This window comes from Silurus meridionalis, chromosome 2, assembly GCF_014805685.1.
Source record: "Silurus meridionalis isolate SWU-2019-XX chromosome 2, ASM1480568v1, whole genome shotgun sequence".
In the NCBI taxonomy this organism is placed as follows: Eukaryota; Metazoa; Chordata; class Actinopteri; order Siluriformes; family Siluridae; genus Silurus; species Silurus meridionalis.
The window spans coordinates 32,888,738-32,906,131 of record NC_060885.1 but is presented as its reverse complement, the minus strand read 5'-3'; the positions used below and the strand labels follow the sequence as shown (position 1 = coordinate 32,906,131).

General features: G+C 39.3%; 1 protein-coding gene across 2 annotated transcripts in view; it reads left to right on the top strand.

Annotated features, from left to right (window-relative positions):
- csmd1a (CUB and Sushi multiple domains 1a) overlaps window positions 1-17,394 on the top strand; it is a 378,189-nt gene that overhangs the window by 157,976 nt on the left and 202,819 nt on the right. For both annotated transcript variants that reach the window (XM_046872557.1, XM_046872551.1), the window contains one exon: window positions 15,965-16,077. In XM_046872557.1, coding sequence (XP_046728513.1) covers window positions 15,978-16,077 — 100 coding nt within the window. In that variant the 5' untranslated portion in view covers window positions 15,965-15,977. The remainder of the gene's footprint in view (window positions 1-15,964; window positions 16,078-17,394) is intronic.

Here is a 17,394-nt window from a genome sequence, read left to right as displayed (position 1 = left end):
CTGCCTGTTGACAGTTATAACATTTAAGTGTTTGGGGAATGGCAGAAAATAGTAAACAATATGATGAGGAGATTTAAACGAGGTTATGTTTGTGTACACGCTTTGCCTAAACAAGATGAAATGCTGTGGCTAAAATAAAATGACAGATACAATCTAAAGTTTTATTGATTTTTTCCAAAGATGATGTTGTCCAGTATTCTCTGCACTCAACTCAGATCCGAGAAGTTGCTATTTGCACCTTGTGGTCACACATGGGAACTGCACGAAGCGTTAATAGAGCCCCATCGGGGATGGACGTACGCTGCCCAATGCTCAGTCTATTTTTTGCAGAGGAGAAGCAGCAGACAGGGTAGTTAATGATGGCATTGTTTGGGTCTTGGCATTTATGAGCTCATTTTAAAATATTCAGCCTCCAAGATCTTGTTTTATAGCAAAACATTGGAATTAATGATAATGTAGTTCAAGAAACAAATGCAAAGTGTAAGACAAAGTGTCCATGATGTGCAGAGACAATTGCAGAGATTGGCAAAGGGATGAAGGGAGTTGCTGTATGGAGTGGATAGTGCTGATGCTTCAGAAATTAATGTACCTTGTTTCGCCATGCAAAAGCTGAGAAAAATGCATCTCCCTTTTCCAAGCCCAGATTTTTGGAGCTAGGTTCAGGTCTTTTGTTGTGAATTTTTTATGTACCTGCAACGTTTTTTTTTTTTTTTTTCCTGAAACATGGCAGCCCCGGACTGGATATCCATTCTTATGTGTGCATCTGCTGTTCACAACCCAAAAGGTTCATCTAACTCTGTGCAAAATGATCTGCTGGATGACGGCATGTTCTTTACTCCTTTTACATCTAAAAAAAAATTCACTTGACTTACAATAACCTGTAGTGTAAGTTGAGTGTAAAAGCCTCTCAGCTTAAATTTAGTTTGAGGCTACGTTGTTAGTAATGTTGTCCAAAAATCTATATTGCAGCTGCTGTTGAAGAAATAATTGCAATGGCAGACCCACATCGTATTCTGAATACAATTTTATGTGAATTGGCTTCCCATTTTCTTAATAAATTCATGAGACCAGGATGATGCATTAAGTTCTATATTTAACTCAGGATTAACATCAGGATCATTTTAACTGTGCCAGCTTCTCCAAATCCATCTCCTGCTCTGCTGTCAATCTGTAAATGGAACCACCATGGGCTCATGAAACACCAGATGATATTTTGGTGCTGGATCATTTTATGCATAGTAGGAGTGGTAGTTTGTGTTACACTGGTATGAGTGTACCAATGCAGCAGTGTCTTTTTTTTTTTTTTTTTTTAGCTCTGGGCCAAATGTAAATGTATGAATGTAAAATAATAATAATAATAATAATAATAATAATAATAATAATAATAATAATAATGATGATAATAATGATAATAATAGTAATAATAATAATAATAATAATAATAATAATGCTAATAATAATGATAATAATAATAATAATAATAATGATAATGATAATAATAATGATAATAATAATAATAATAATAATAATAATAATAATAATAATGATAATGATAATAATGATAATAATGATAATAATAATAATGATAATGATAATAATAATAATGATAATAATGATAATAATGATAATAATAATAATAGTAATAATGATGATAAAAATGATAATAATAATAGTATTAATAATAGTAATAATAGTAATAATAGTAATAATAATAATAATAATAATAGTAATAATAATAATAATAATAATAATAATAATAATAATAAATTATAATAATAATATTTATGATAATAATAATAATAATAATAATAATAATAATAATACTCTTTATTAAAATAAAGCACATTTAAGTTACATCACAAAGTGCTTTCCAAGCATAAAGATAGGAAATAAATAATAATAAATATAATCATAATCATAATCATAATAATAAATATAATTCTAATAATAATAATCATCATCATCATCATCATTTCATCAACATCCTCAAATAAATAAAAAGGAAATGTATAGAAAATCACGAAACACATTCAGTGCGAGTTGAACTGTTTGAAATGGTCAAATCTCAGTGATGAATTATTAGTAAACTGTTCTTGTTATACACAATGTGAACAAAAGTATCGGGACACTTGACTTTTATAGCCAAATGTGTTTTTTCCACAAACTGTTACAACAAAGTTTTTGGATGTGGTAGCATGGAAATTTCCCTTCACTTAAACTAGGAGGCCCAATCCTGCTCCTGCATGATGAAGCCCTGTGCACAAACGCAGCTCCATGAAGATATGCGTTACATAGATTGTAGTGAAAGATCTCCTGCTATACAGCTAGAAACCCTTTGGGATGAATGTGAATGCTGACTTCACCCCAGACCTCCTCACCTTCTCATCTACATCAGAACATGACTTTACTAACATCCTTGTGGCAAAATCTAGCGGAACATTTTCCCAGACGAGTGGAGAAAATTATAGCAGCAAATAGGGACTGAATGTGGAATGGAGTGTTCAAAAAGCACATCTAGATCTTATGGTCATATGTCCATTGTCTATATAGTGTATATTGTGATGTATGTGTGAGGATCTAGTTTGCCTTCAGTGTTTTTACACAAAAATGACAAGAAACGGACACCGATTTCCACTGGAACGCTTCGGTTACAATCTTTTAGGCTCTAAAAAAAAGACAAAGTCGAAGTGAAACACAAATTAGGCACTTGAGTCTGAAAGGGCACAGACATGAAAAAAGGAAATTTGATTTATCAGCAGCGAGTTCAACCAAGTGAAGTTGAACCTTGCGAATTTGCAAACCTTTGAAACGTAAGCCGATAGAAATGAGAACGGTGGGCTTAGGATCTCTTCATACCGAACAAAAGCGGAGAGAAAAAAAACGAGCTGGTAATCGTCATGTAGCATTATACCTTTTTGTTCTGCAATTTTCATTCCTGACTGCATGATCTCGTCTGCATGAAAGTAAATGCACCTTGCACTCAGGCAGTTTGTCTCCCTTGAGTAATTTCGAAGTTATTTAAGTGGGGAAGTTCTACATGAGGTCATGTATGAAGATTGCAGAACTGAAAACGGCCACATTCAGTAGCATCAATGTAAATCAAAGCATTCGCTAGGTTTGTTTATTCATCCTTAGTAACTGCCTGGTCAACATTTTTTTTATATAACCAACATATTTCGATAGATGCTCCTACTACAGTACAAGGTGCATCTATATGGACGTGCAAGTACGATGGGATGCTTTCAGGAAACCAGCATCTGAGTGCATGTCTGAGAAAAAGGAAGAAAAACAAGCACCGATCAATACATGGCTCTGGATTCTTTATAGGAACCGTACCACATTTTGGGCATCATGAGTAGGAAACCGTGTAAAACTATTCAGGGGGCAGAGACCGGGGTACTGTAAAGAATTCAGTTCTGCAGCAGGGCAAGAGAGTTACTGGCTTTCATGATTGATGCACTTGTACCACAAGTCAAAGAGAGGCTAGGCTTGCTGAGCCATGTGATGGATATACCAATATATTGTGTCTACACCAGTGGTGGTCAGCAGTGGTGTGCTCACCCTTTAACAGAATGATAAATGTTACACCTGGTGGCCATTTCATGATGCATTCAATAGTGAGACATTTTGGGAGGTTTTAGAACAAGGGTATTTTTAGCTTCTTTTGGGAATAACAGTTTAGGAAAAAACAGAGACCAGGTAGAGTTTTTATTACCTACATGTTTTAATATTTATCATTTCAATGGGATTATTTATTTTATTTTATTTTTTGTTATAAAATTGATGCTATTTGGAATACAATCACTACAAAAGATATTGTGTATGTTTGACATTATTTCATATGTATGAAATCATTGTGGATGGGGCGGGACCAAAGATTGGTCATGTGATCAAGTAGATCAGACACAATGAACTTAAATTTACCAGTGGGCAAAACATTGCTTAAACATGCCAGAGGCAGTATATATTTTCTATTTATAGATATGTGAGGCATTGTGTATCGAAGCTGGTATTTTGAGTAGAATGAACGTACACTCGTCCATTTTAAACAGAATCATGTTTATAATTAACATCTTACTCACTGTGGGATCGTTTAGATAATTTACCTGAAAGTCTAAATGTTGTTCATTTGGGAAGCTATTCATTGATTGTGGACATTTTCTTTAACAAGTCTAATTAAATTCCTTCATATGTTATGACAATGTGTATAATAGCGTGATTATAAATTCATCCCTGATGAATGAACCCAATCTAATGGAAAATAAAATGTCCTATTAAAACACTGATGAACTGGAAGTGTGAGCCACAATTGTTCTGTGTGTGAGTGTGTGTGTGTGTGTGTGTGTGTGTGTGTGTGTGTGTGTGTGTGTGTGTGTAAGGATAAGAAAATGCATACTGAACATGATGCAGTTTGGTCATTTGGAATAAACAATGGCCAAATAATAGATGGAAGGGGAAAAAATATATACTGTATTTTTCGGACTATAAGCCGCTACTTTTTTTCCACGTTTGGAACCCCGCGGCTTAAACAACAAAGCGGCTTATTTAGGAATTTTTCCTGGGTTTTTCCCGGTTTCACAAACTTAAACCGGGAAAACAAAAAAAAACAAAAGACCAATGAAATTTCCGAACGGAAACAAAAAAACGCTTTTTTTTAAATGCATGATGATGCCAAAAGATAAACTCCCGAGAGAAATAGTTGTAAAAGGAAGGAGCAACACAGTGAACAATGACTTTCTTGGTCGGCTACTGTTTAGATACAAGCCGTTGTAGCGAGTTGAGTCTGGGTGAAGGGAGAGATCGCTAACTCCAGTTACAACAGAAATCATATAAGCACAGACAGGTTTCCAAAACTCGTGCTTTTTTATTTTTCTTGGCAACAGCGTTACGGGTTAGTCAAAGAAACTTAGAAATGAGCATCAGAAAATAATAAGGACATATTCCTCGGTCTTGCACACATGCAGTAATACATTTACAATAATGTAATACAACCACAGTTACTAATGATGAATGAATGAAACCTGTAAATTCATCTCAGCTTCTCATGTCTTCTGATGTCAACCAAACACCATGTGAACCCCACACCCAAAACAAATACACACAAATACACAAAAGCATTGCAGTGTTTTTTTCCCCTCGTTTTTGCCTGGAAGTATTTTTCTTATGTGTGTGTTCTTATGGTATGTTCTTTACAGTTAAAGTGCTTGGATGATAAAATCAAGACAGAATTGAAATGTGCAATTATGAGACCTCACAAAAAATCACAAAAAAGTGTTGTGTATTTCATTTGTTTGTTTGTTTGTTTGTTTTTAACGAGTTTGCTTCCACGGTCCTTGGCTCCTTGCGTGAGTCTCAAGGCAAAGATTTTAAGCTGAGCTTCTTTCTTTTAGATAAAACCATCAAAATTCATGTATTCATGACCTTCCGTCCAACTCTGTATGTCAACAAGCGTAGGAAATAAGAAAAAAAAAGATTATAATATTCAGCTATACACAGGAGGCACAGCATTCCAATTTTTTTGTTTTTTTTTCTGGGTTAACAAATATGTTCCTCTGCTGAATAAATCTATCATTTATGGGACATTTAAATAGCACTCATTTGATTTTCGAGATGACTTCATTCACCGAAGGCTGGAGGAGAAAGAAAGAAATGTTTTTGTTTTCTTATACATTAATACAAATATGGAAAAAATGCATGTGAATATCAAGACAAATCATGGGGTTTGTTCTGAACAGATGGAACAATTCGCACCACTGGTCAGAACAGTACAGAAATAATGATTGAGCACGAGCATGTCTGACATAAAAATGACTAAAAATAGAGGAGGAGCAGCTTCCATAACTGAGATACTGCTTGAAAGAAGACTTGGGATAAAATGGTGTGTATGTGGAAGGATTTTAAATAATTAGAATGCTTATGTCATGCTTAGCCAAGACCTAAATGTGTGTGTACCGTATTTTTCGGACTATAAGCCGCTACTTTTTTCCTATGTTTTGAACCCTGCAGGTTAAACAACGAAGCGGCTTATTTATAAAATATTTTCTGGGTTTTTACCGGTTTCACAAACTGCAAGCCAAAAAACTGAACCCCATAACATTAGACCAATGAAATTTTCGTCCGAACGAAAAAGAAAAAGCGCACCTTACCTGTGTTCTGAGCTGCACGTCATCGGGAGAAAAAACTTTTTTTTTTTAAACGCACGACAATGACAAAAGATAAACTCCTGAGAGAAATAGTTGTGAAAGGAAGGAGGAAGACAATGAACAATGACTTTCTTGGTCGGCTACTGTTTATATACAAGCCGTTGTAACGCGTTGAGTCTGGGTGAAGGGAGAGCTCACTAACTCCAGTTACAACAGAAATCATATAAGCACAGACAGGTTTCCAAAACTCGTGCTTTTTTATTTTTCTTGGCAACAGCGTTACGGGTTAGTCAAAGAAACTTAGAAATGAGCATCAGAAAATTATAAGGACATATTCCTCGGTCTTGCACACACGCAGTAATACCGGAAAAATGCGACGGCAGGCTATTCCCAAAATACCGCTCTGTAACTAACTCTTAGAAAAGAGTTAGTAAGGTAATGATTTTGAGCTCCATTTTGTTTGGTCTCCTCCGCCCCCATACGGTATTGTCTTTTAGCCCCGCCCCCTTACAGTATAATCCTTTGACTCTGCCCCCCACTAGTTAGTGTGACGCACACCATGGTAAAGGAAAGTCATGTCGCTTAAATGCTCTGAAATCGTACAAGGTTCTTAAGGAAAGTAAGGGATAATTAAGCACCTAGCTGGAACGGGAACAAGCTCTTACGGTGTTTCACTAAGAAAAGGTTTCTCATCAAGGAAAGGTAGATTTTGTGTTTCCCAAAGGAAAGGCTGACGGCTGAACACAAAATAAAGGCTTTTTGAAACATCAGTACGCTTCACCATTGTCTGGCTAGGGGTTAGCTACAGTAAGAGCTTGGCCCGCATCGATTCCAATAACTGTTGTCTACAACGGGCCACGGAGGGTCTTCACAGCGCCAATTACAGCTTCTGCTACATCACCATCACAAGGCATCAGCGTGGACTTATCAAGCTGCTTCCTCGCGCCTGACCTATACTTCGGACAGCAGTCTCACAGTTTCGGTGCAATGGTCAAGTACAACCACACTTACGGACATTGATGCAAGGTCGTGAGTATTAATCTACTATAGTACAACGATACGACGAGCAACGAATGAACGGCTTCTCGGACTGAACATTCAATACTCACCAGCTCAGCAACAAGAGCAACAGTATAAACTGTGATTATATTTGTGCCCATGCCTGTAGGCATCCACATGGACTTTGTCTAATTAAGGACATAGATTTTGTTTTTGTTTTTGTTTTTGAATTTTGCATTCATCCACTTAGTTAACAGTGTTTATTGAGGATTTAACATTCACATTTCCCTCATTTGGATTTATTATTGTTGATAACTTGTTCATTGTAATATTTACACTGACATTTACAATAATTCTAGTGTCTATATGTTAATGCATATATGTCAGCTGCTTAAATTGATGTTCTGATATTTTATGTTTATACAGTGCTTATTCAGGGCTTCTTATCAGTTAAGGGGGTCTTCTTCCGCCATTAGAGTTAAAATTTATAAGTGATAATGTCACAGTCAGGAAATGAGATGGAGGTGGAGGAGCAGATGGCTAGTTACCAGCATGAAGATTTACAAGGTGAAACCCACATAATGGTAGACCAATCAGAGCGACCGTGTCTGAAGGAAACAAATGAAGTTAAACAACAATGTCTAACTGATCTCCAAGGCAAATTTAATAAGGATGATAATGCTCTTGAAGGTCCAAGACGCTCTGAACGCACACGCCATCTTACAGAGAAGATGCTCGCACCAATATGAAGAGGCCAAGAGAAAGAGAAAAGGCTGTTTGCCATGTACGAACAGTGGAAGCTCCACGCAAGGAAGGCAAGAGATCAGCTAAAGACTTATATGTCAGAGAGTCAGCTCTGGCCTCTCATTCACGAGCTTAAGAAAAGTAAAGATAACATGATGAACATTTATTATGATATTGAAATCTCACCTCACCCTCCATCGACATAAGAAGAAGAGTTGATACGTGTGAAGCTGTGACCACAGAAATCATCAACATTGCATACAGCAGAGCTATAAATGAGGAAAGCGGATTTGATGAGCCGCAGGAAAGACACCGCCTTCACGAACTGCTCCGCCACGACTATGCAAAGTCTGTCTATGGATCCGCAGCTTCTTGGACAAGTCACAGCCAGTCCGATCTCTACTCCATAACGTCATCCATGATAGTAAAACGCATGGACGCAGCAGCTGAACTAGCAGTAAAGGAAGCAAATTATCAGATGCTGCTGGAAGAAGAAAAGCAAAAGGAATCTATAAGGGAGCTAGAGGAACAACAACGCAAGACACTAGAGGCACAACGAAGACACTAGAGGCACAAAGGCGTAAGTTGGAGCGATTACAGGCAGCGAAAGAGATAAGGGCCGCTCAAGCCAAGTTGAAAATCTACTAAAGGGAGACAGATCACAAGGATGCTATTTATCTCAAGAAGGAAAGGAACATGGAAGCAAAGAATACACCTGTAACTACAGTGCCCCTCTCTCAAGTTGCAACGCCCCATCATACAGACATTCCCTCTCTCACTCAGCTCTTTCAAGACAACATAGCCTTAAATAGGCTTCCTGTTCCTGAGCCATTTGTCTTCAACGGCGATCCCATACAGTTCATTGAATGGAAGGCAGCATTCACTTCACTCATAGACCAAAGGGCAATCACGCCAGCCGAAAAACTATACTACCTAAAAAAGTACATTGGTGGCCCAGCACGGCAGGCTTTAGATGGCAACTTTTACCGAAATGACAATGAAGCATACCAAAACGCATGGGACAAACTAAATCGTCGATTTGGCCAGCCATTCGCCATTCAGAGGCGTTTAGAGAAGCTCACCAACTGGCCGAGAATTCCATCGAAGGATGCTGAAGGACTGAGACGCTTCTCAGATTTTCTGAATGCTTGTCAAGATGCCATGCCTCATGTCAAGGGTCTGGACATATTAAACGACTGGGAAGAAAATCGGAAGCTCGTTCACAAGCTACCAGACTGGGCAGCTTTACGCTGGAACCGACAAGTCACGCAAAGTCTAAATGAAAATCAAGAATTCCCAAGTTTCAAGGAGTTTGCTAGATTCACGTCAGACGAAGCCGAGATTGCTTGCAATCCCATTACGTCCTTCCATGCCCTTCATTTGTCAGATTCTATCACTGAGAAGAGAAACCTCAGAGATGTGAAGAAAACCAAAGCTAGTGTGTTTACCACTCAAATAGTCACTAAAAATGAAAAACACAAGTCAGAACAGGGGAAAGTTAAGGTTTCATGTATCTTTTGTCAAGATAATAGGCATCAACTACACGCATGCTACAAGTTCACTGAGATGGTGTTAGTTGAGCGACGCAAATATATAAAGGAGAAGAAACTCTGTTATGGTTGCCTAAAACCCGGCCACAGCGTGAGAGACTGCCGTCATCGTCTTTTCTGTAACCACTGTAAAGGAAAGCATCCTTCAGCCCTGCATGATGACAACTATAAAAGAGAAAGGACTACATCAGAACCAGAAACAAATCAAAGTGCTGCTGCGACGTCACTCAGTGTAGCAGGTGAAAGCTCATCAAACACATCTATGGTGATACCAGTCTGGGTTTCATCTAAAAATGATCCAACCACTGAGAAACTCGTCTATGCACTGCTCGACACTCAAAGCGATACTACGTTTATTGACCAAGAAGTGAGTGATGGTCTTAATGCTGACAAGTATCCAGTGAAACTCAAGTTGACGACTATGAGCGGCAGGGATACGGTGATCACAAGCGAAGGTGTCTCTGGGCTTCGTGTTAGAGGATATAGTTCTGCAGTTCAAGTCGATCTTCCGGTTACCTATACAAAGGACTGCATACCTGTCAACCGCTCTCACATTCCCACTTGTGAGACGGCTAAAAAATGGAGTCATCTGGCAGAAATAGTGGATGAAATACAACCACTGAAGGACTGTGTAGTAGGTCTTTTGATTGGCTACAACTGCTCAAGAGCTATGGCACCAAGGAAGGTCCTTTTAGGAGACGACGAGGAACCCTATGCTGTAAGGACTGATTTAGGATGGAGTATTGTAGGCGCTCACTACAAACTCAGGATGTGTTGAGCACACATCATCTGTGTCACAGAATTACAGTTAAAGAGCTACCTCCGTTAACTCCTACCGATGTCATTCGCGTTCTAGAGTCTGACTTCAAAGATGGCAATGACGACAGCAAAGTTGTGTCACAAGACGACATCACATTTCTTAACATACTGGAGAAGGGAATAAGGAAAAATGTGTCTGGACATTATGAAATGCCTCTGCCCTTCAAAACCAGGCCCAGCCTGCCTGATAACAAAGGCTCAGCTATTACGCGCCTTCTTCACCTTAAAAGGAAATTACAACGGGATGAAAGGTATAAGGAACATTATGTTGAGTTCATGGAGGAAGTCATTGGGAAAGGAGATGCTGAGCAGGTCAATGACGGTGGGAGTGAAGGGGAGAGATGGTACATTCCCCATCATCCAGATACAAAGGAACAAGCTTGAATGAGCACCTCCTCTCTGGGCCCGACATGTTGAACAACTTAGGTGGAGTTCTCATCCGTTTCCAACAGCACCCAGTTGCGTTGATGTGCGACATTCAGAAGATGTTCCATCAGTTCCATGTGGTTGAATCTGATCGCAACTTCTTGCGCTTCCTCTGGTGGAAGCAAGGAAATTTGAACTCACAGCCCACCGAGTTTCGCATGAAGGTACATTTGTTCGGTGCTGCTTCTTCTCCGGGATGTGCAAACTATGGGATGAAACATCTAGCTAAGGAGAATCGCGACATCTACCCTCAAGGCTCAAGATTTGTTATGAGGAACTTTTATGTGGATGATGGGCTCGCAAGCGTCGAAAACACCGAAGATGCCATTCAGCTTGCCAGGGAAGCTCGTGAACTCTGCGCCATGGGCGGTCTCCGACTACATAAATTTGTGTCTAATGACAAAAGGGTATTAGAGAGTATACCACTCTCCGAACGAGCCACCAACGTGAAGGATAAGAATCTCTCATTTGATGAATTGCCACCGAGAGAGCTCTCGGATTCAATGGGATGTGGAGTCTGACCGCTTCAAGCTTAACGTCAGCCTCAAAGAACAGCCTGCGACGCGACGCGGCATTTTATCTACAGTAGCTTCACTGTACGATCCTCTTGGATTTGTAGCGCCAGTCGTCCTCAAAGCAAAGAGCATTCTTCAAGAGATGTGCAGGCGAGGTACTGGCTGGGACGATCCTCTTACTGATGAGCTTCGACATAAATGGGAACAATGGAAAAGAGATCTAGCCCACTTAGATAATTTCACCATAGCCCGTACCTAATCACCGGCTGGATTTGGAAGGGTCTCTAAGACAGAGCTGCATCACTTCTCTGATGCCAGTGTGAGGGTTACGGTCAGTGTTCATACCTGCGACTTCAAAACGAAAAGGGAGATGTTCATTGTGCCTTGGTTGTAGGAAAATCACGTGTCTCTCCAACCAAAGTCACAACCATCCCACGACTAGAATTAACAGCAGCAGTTGTTTCCGTGAAAATAAGCAACATGCTTAAGGAGGAATTGGGATGCATTAATGCAGAGGAATTCTTCTGGACTGACTCTAAAGTGGTCTTAGGATACATAAGAAATGAAGCGCGACGGTTCCACACGTTTGTAGCTAACCGGGTTCAAAAGATTCAGCTCAGCTCAGCCCCACAACAGTGGCGATATGTCCCGACAAATGAGAATCCTGCTGACCACGCCTCCCGGGGCTTGACTGCCAGTGAGTTTTTATCATCTACCTGGCTTGCGGACCTAAGTTCTTATGGAACAAGGAAATAAAGCTGGCTACAGAGGAAGTACCAGAGTTATCAGTCGGAGATCCAGAGGTCAGGAGTGTTCTAGCACTCAGTACTAAAACCACGGAACACGCAAGCATCATTGATCGTCTGTCTAAGTTCTCATCTTGGTCGCTAACTATACGAGCAATTGCGCGCATTCTAAGGCGCATAAGCAATAACAGATCAAACAATCTCACCACTGTAACCGAACGTGAAGAGGCAGAACATCATCTAATCAAAATTCTGCAGAAAAATGTGTATCAAGAAGAGCTAAAACTGCTGAGCAAAGGAATCCCTCTACCACGGCATAATCCTTTGCACGCTCTTGACGCTTTTCTCCATGACGACGGCATACTCAGGGTGGGAGGAGGCTATGCAACTCCTCTCTTCCCAACTTCTTCAAGCACCCTGCAATCATTCCCAAAGATCATCACATCACAAGGATGATTATCGCTTATCATCACGAAAAGATGAAACATCAAGGTAAAGGTCTTACTATCAACGAAATAAGGCGCAGTGGCTACTGGATTACAGGAATCAACCGGGCTGTTGCATCCTACATTCGTCAATGTGTCATCTGTAGACGGCTACGCAGACCTATGGAGGAGCAAAAGATGGCGATCTACCGCCAGAACGGTTGGAGCCATCCTCCTTTCACTTTCTGTGGCATGGATTGCTTGGGCCATTCCTTACAAAACAAGGAAGAAAAGAGAACAAGAGATACGGTCTTCTTTTCACTTGTCTTAGTTCCCGTGCTGTCCATATTGAGATTCTCGAGGACATGTCGACAGATGCTTTCATCAACGGCCTTCGATGTTTCATCGCCATACGTGGTGCTGTTCGTCTGATCAGGTCTGACCCAGGAAGCAACTTTGTAGGAGCCAAAAATGAGTTCAGAGAAGCTCTAAAGGAAGTTGATGCAGATCGTCTTGCTGTATTTCTTGCAAATAGGCAGTGGCGAAAGGAATACCTCGCCAACATAGCTCTTAGACAGCGCTGGCATGCTCCAAGAAGGAATTTACAAGTTGGAGATATCGTAATCCTGAAAGGAGAGGATTTGCAGAGGAATGAGTGGAGATTGGGTAGAGTTTCAAAAGTCACTACTGACAAAGACGGACTTGCACGGAGAGTTAAACTCCAGCTTGGTGACCGTAAGCTTGGCAAGAAAGGGGAGCGTCTTCACGAGTTGTCAGAAGTTGAGCGCCCAATCCAGAAGCTTGTTCTGTTGCTGGAGTCTAATTAAATCTGCTCCTTCCCTCTATAGTACATAATAGTACATAGTCGTTGCTAAGTTACAACTTTGGCATAAATTGTCTTCGTTCTTATACGGTTTTTCGGAAAGGTAAATTTTCAGTTTAAATCATTCGTGCTTAATGTAGTCTGTGTACGTCCCATTATTCACTCATGATTGGTGGGAGTGTAACTAACTCTTAGAAAAGAGTTAGTAAGGTAATGATTTTGAGCTCCATTTTGTTTGGTCTCCTCCGCCCCCATACAGTATTGTCTTTTAGCCCCGCCCCCTTACAGTATAATCCTTTGACTCTGCCCCCCACTAGTTAGTGTGACGCACACCATGGTAAAGGAAAGTCATGTCGCTTAAATGCTCTGAAATCGTACAAGGTTCTTAAGGAAAGTAAGGGATAATTAAGCACCTAGCTGGAACGGGAACAAGCTCTTACGGTGTTTCACTAAGAAAAGGTTTCTCATCAAGGAAAGGTAGATTTTGTGTTTCCCAAAGGAAAGGCTGACGGCTGAACACAAAATAAAGGCTTTTTGAAACATCAGTACGCTTCACCATTGTCTGGCTAGGGGTTAGCTACACGCTCTGCTCCTAAAGGAAGCGCAACATATTTCACCTGTTACACCGTGTGTAACGTGTCTTTCGTTAAAGCCTGTGTAAAGTACATTAGTGTAGACTTATTTATGTTTAAAATAAAAATGTTTGTAAAATTCAGTGGGTGCGGCTTAAATATGGGTGCGCTTTATGTTCCGGAAATTACGGTATATATAAAGTGTGATCTATAATCATGTATTTATACATTCATTCACTCTTACACATTTTATTTGTATATTTATTTTCATTTTTTTTTTCCATATAATATATTTGTATTTGGTTTCATGCACAGATACACACTATTTAAAGAATTCAAACCCAAACACACCAGCAGTCCTTTTGACATTTATATATAAGTGATATTAAGTAAAAGTTGCTTTAATTATGTATAACGTGAGACAACAAAGGCATGAATAAAAGGTTGAGGCTCTAACGTTAACCTACTGTACCTCTCAGCTAGATGTTTCTTTGGTGGGTTTAAAGCGTTGCATGTTCTGTCCTTCTGTTCCATTTGGATGGAGATTAAAGGTCAGAGGACAAAGCAGCACTTAACCATGCTCCCTAAAGGACGAGGTCAGTGTATCTAACAGGGCTTTCATCAAATGAACATGTCCGACCTTTCACCCAAGAGCCATGCATGCTGTCGTTACTTGTGGGGACTCGTCGCCGATAGTAGAACCCTTGTTATATCCCTGTAATTTAGCAAGGCAGTGTTTAAGATAAGACCACGTCCTGAGACTTGTAGATAGAAGGTGAATCTCCTAGCATGCTGCACCCGACCCAAAAAATGCACTTCTCTGACGTGTATCTGTATTTTACTGAAGTGTTTGCATTTAGGGAGACTTTTACTGTAACCACTACATTTTTACAAAGTCAAATATTTAACTTTTTACATACATTTTGTGAAATCAGTCGTTGCTTTTTAGTTATGAGGATAAAAATGTAACTGGTGAAACACGCAGCAATCCACCAATCAGAGCCGAACGCACGTTCTGTTTTACACGTGTTCTGATTGGCGCTTGGTGTATCTACTGATCACCAACATACAGTTCAACATCAAGCAAAACATTTAGAGAGGAACAAATGATGAAGAACCTCCAGACTCGATCATCCGTCTCCATACCCCCTGTCCCCTACATCTGCCTCTTTCACACCAACTACCTACATGTCTTCCCTCACCACATCCATAAACCTCCTCCTTGGCCTTCCTCTTTTCCTCCTTCCTGGTGTCTCCATCCTCAGCATTCTCCTACTGATATACCCCATGTCCCTCCTCTGCACATGTCCAAACCATCTCAATCTCACCTCGCTCACCTTGTCTCCAAAACGTCCTACATGTGCTGTCCCTTTAATAAACTCATTTCTAATCCTGTCCATCGTCGTCACTCCCAACGAACATCTCAACATCTTCAGCTCTGTTAGCTTCAGCTCCACCTCCTGTCTTTTACTCAAAGCCACTGTCTCCAAACCATACAACATCTCAACATCTTTCCCTTTCACTCTCACAGATACTCTTCTATCACAAATGATAATAGGAACATTATAGTTATAATAAATCATAGTACTTTGGATACTCAAGTAAATTTAAAGGCAAAAACATTTGTACTTTTACTCAAGTGAACGTTTAAAGGAGCATTTTACTGGAGTCACATTTTCCCAAATGAATCTTTACTTCAACTGAACTACATGGTTTGTGTTCTTCATCCATCACTGTTTAAATGCACACACGAACACATTCTGCTTCTTCTGGAATTACAATGGAACTGAGTTTTTTTTTCCCCCTCACTGGAGAGGAAAGTACAGGAATATGCTGCATACGTATCTGAGCTGTAATGTATTATTCAGGATGAACAGAAAATGTGTTCTAAACAGATACAAACAGCAGCCACACAATTTTATTCATTTTTCTAAGAAAACTTGTACCGAGCGGTGCATCGGGAACGAAATCCTGCGGGACGCGACAAAAACCGTTGCACGAGTGGGAGGGTTTTCACACCGTCGAATATAAATAAAGCTCACAGGACAAACAAAAAAAAGCACCTCCGTTAAATTATAATGCATTTACAGCCTTTACATGATTACCTGTGTTTTGCAATATATTGGGCTTGTTTTTAATGTTAAAATGTTTAATATTAAAGTCTGTATTAAACTTGGTATATTGTCTGTGTCTCTTTTTCAGGCTGTCTGGCTTTATGTTGCCATCACCAATAGTAAGTTCTGGGTCGATACTGGCGATGTGGTTTACTACAGATTTTGCTGTGAGTGCACAAGGATTTAAAGCAATATATGAAGGTAAGAGACAGTGATTTTTATTTACTTTTCGAAGGTCAGAACTATTATTTTATGTGTAAGATTAATTACATTCAATCCCCAGTGCCTTTTATTTTTTATATTTGTCAATGTGGATGGATGAAGAAATGTTCAAATGATGATTTTCAGTAAATCTGTAATTTCCCCGAAGGAAAATCTGTCAAAACTAAAGGCATAAATATTCACAACGGACTAAAACCGCTAGTGTAAATATAAGCTTTCAAATGTCAAAACACACAACTATAATTGTTCCATTTTTGGCATCAGATAATCATGTTGCCTTGAATTTATAAAAAGAAATAAATTCTTCTCCTTCTGGACCTTTCAAACTACATCCAACAAACTTGGCACAGTTCTTTAACCTGGTTCTAAAGTTTCTGGTTGCTCTGTTTTTTTTTAATTACCTGAGTTTAACTGACTTTCCATTACAGAAGCTCAAACCTCATTTTTTACACTGAAAACTCCTCAACCGTTCAAACTACTTCTACCAAACTCTGTGTGGTCCTCCAAAATATTCACATCTAATCATCAAAGATTTTATAATTCTATCTGATCTGACTTTTCTCATAACACACACACACACACACACACACACACACACACACACACACACACACACACACACACACACCTGCTAGCTCACAGCCTGAAACTCATCTTCTTTTCCTCACACTTTCTCACTGGACCTGTAACACACACACTCTCACTTTATCTAATTCTCTATCAATATCGCACACTCTCTCAATCCACCTCTCAATCAATCCCTCCATCTTTCTTTCTCTCTCTCACTCTCCCCCCATATTTTTTTTTTCTATGAAACAACCTCAAACTGCACCTCTACATTTTAAGATTTTCACACTGGCTTTTAGACACCAGAATTTCTTATAACAAATTTCACCTCTTTAGCTCATTATTTATATTATGATTATTATTGTGAACCTTTTTTGAAATCCAAAAATCGTGGGATAATTATTATTATCGTTTTTTACCCCCAAAATCCCACACACAATGTGAAGGAAGAAATATATACTTTCAGGGATTTTCTGGAGAATGTAGTGGAAACATGAACCCAATAGGGCAGAATCAGGAAATCAGAGTCTTTATAGTTGAGCATCATTGGTTGCATTTACAAGGAATTTGTAGATCATGGTGTATACAAATCTGAAAAACTATAAAATAAAAAAAAATGAATAAAAGAATAAATAATGATAAAGACATTACCTCTACAGAGTGTGAAGGGTTTGTACGGTGAGGCAGTGCAAATACGAGTTACGACAATCTTACGATGATGAAAGCGAT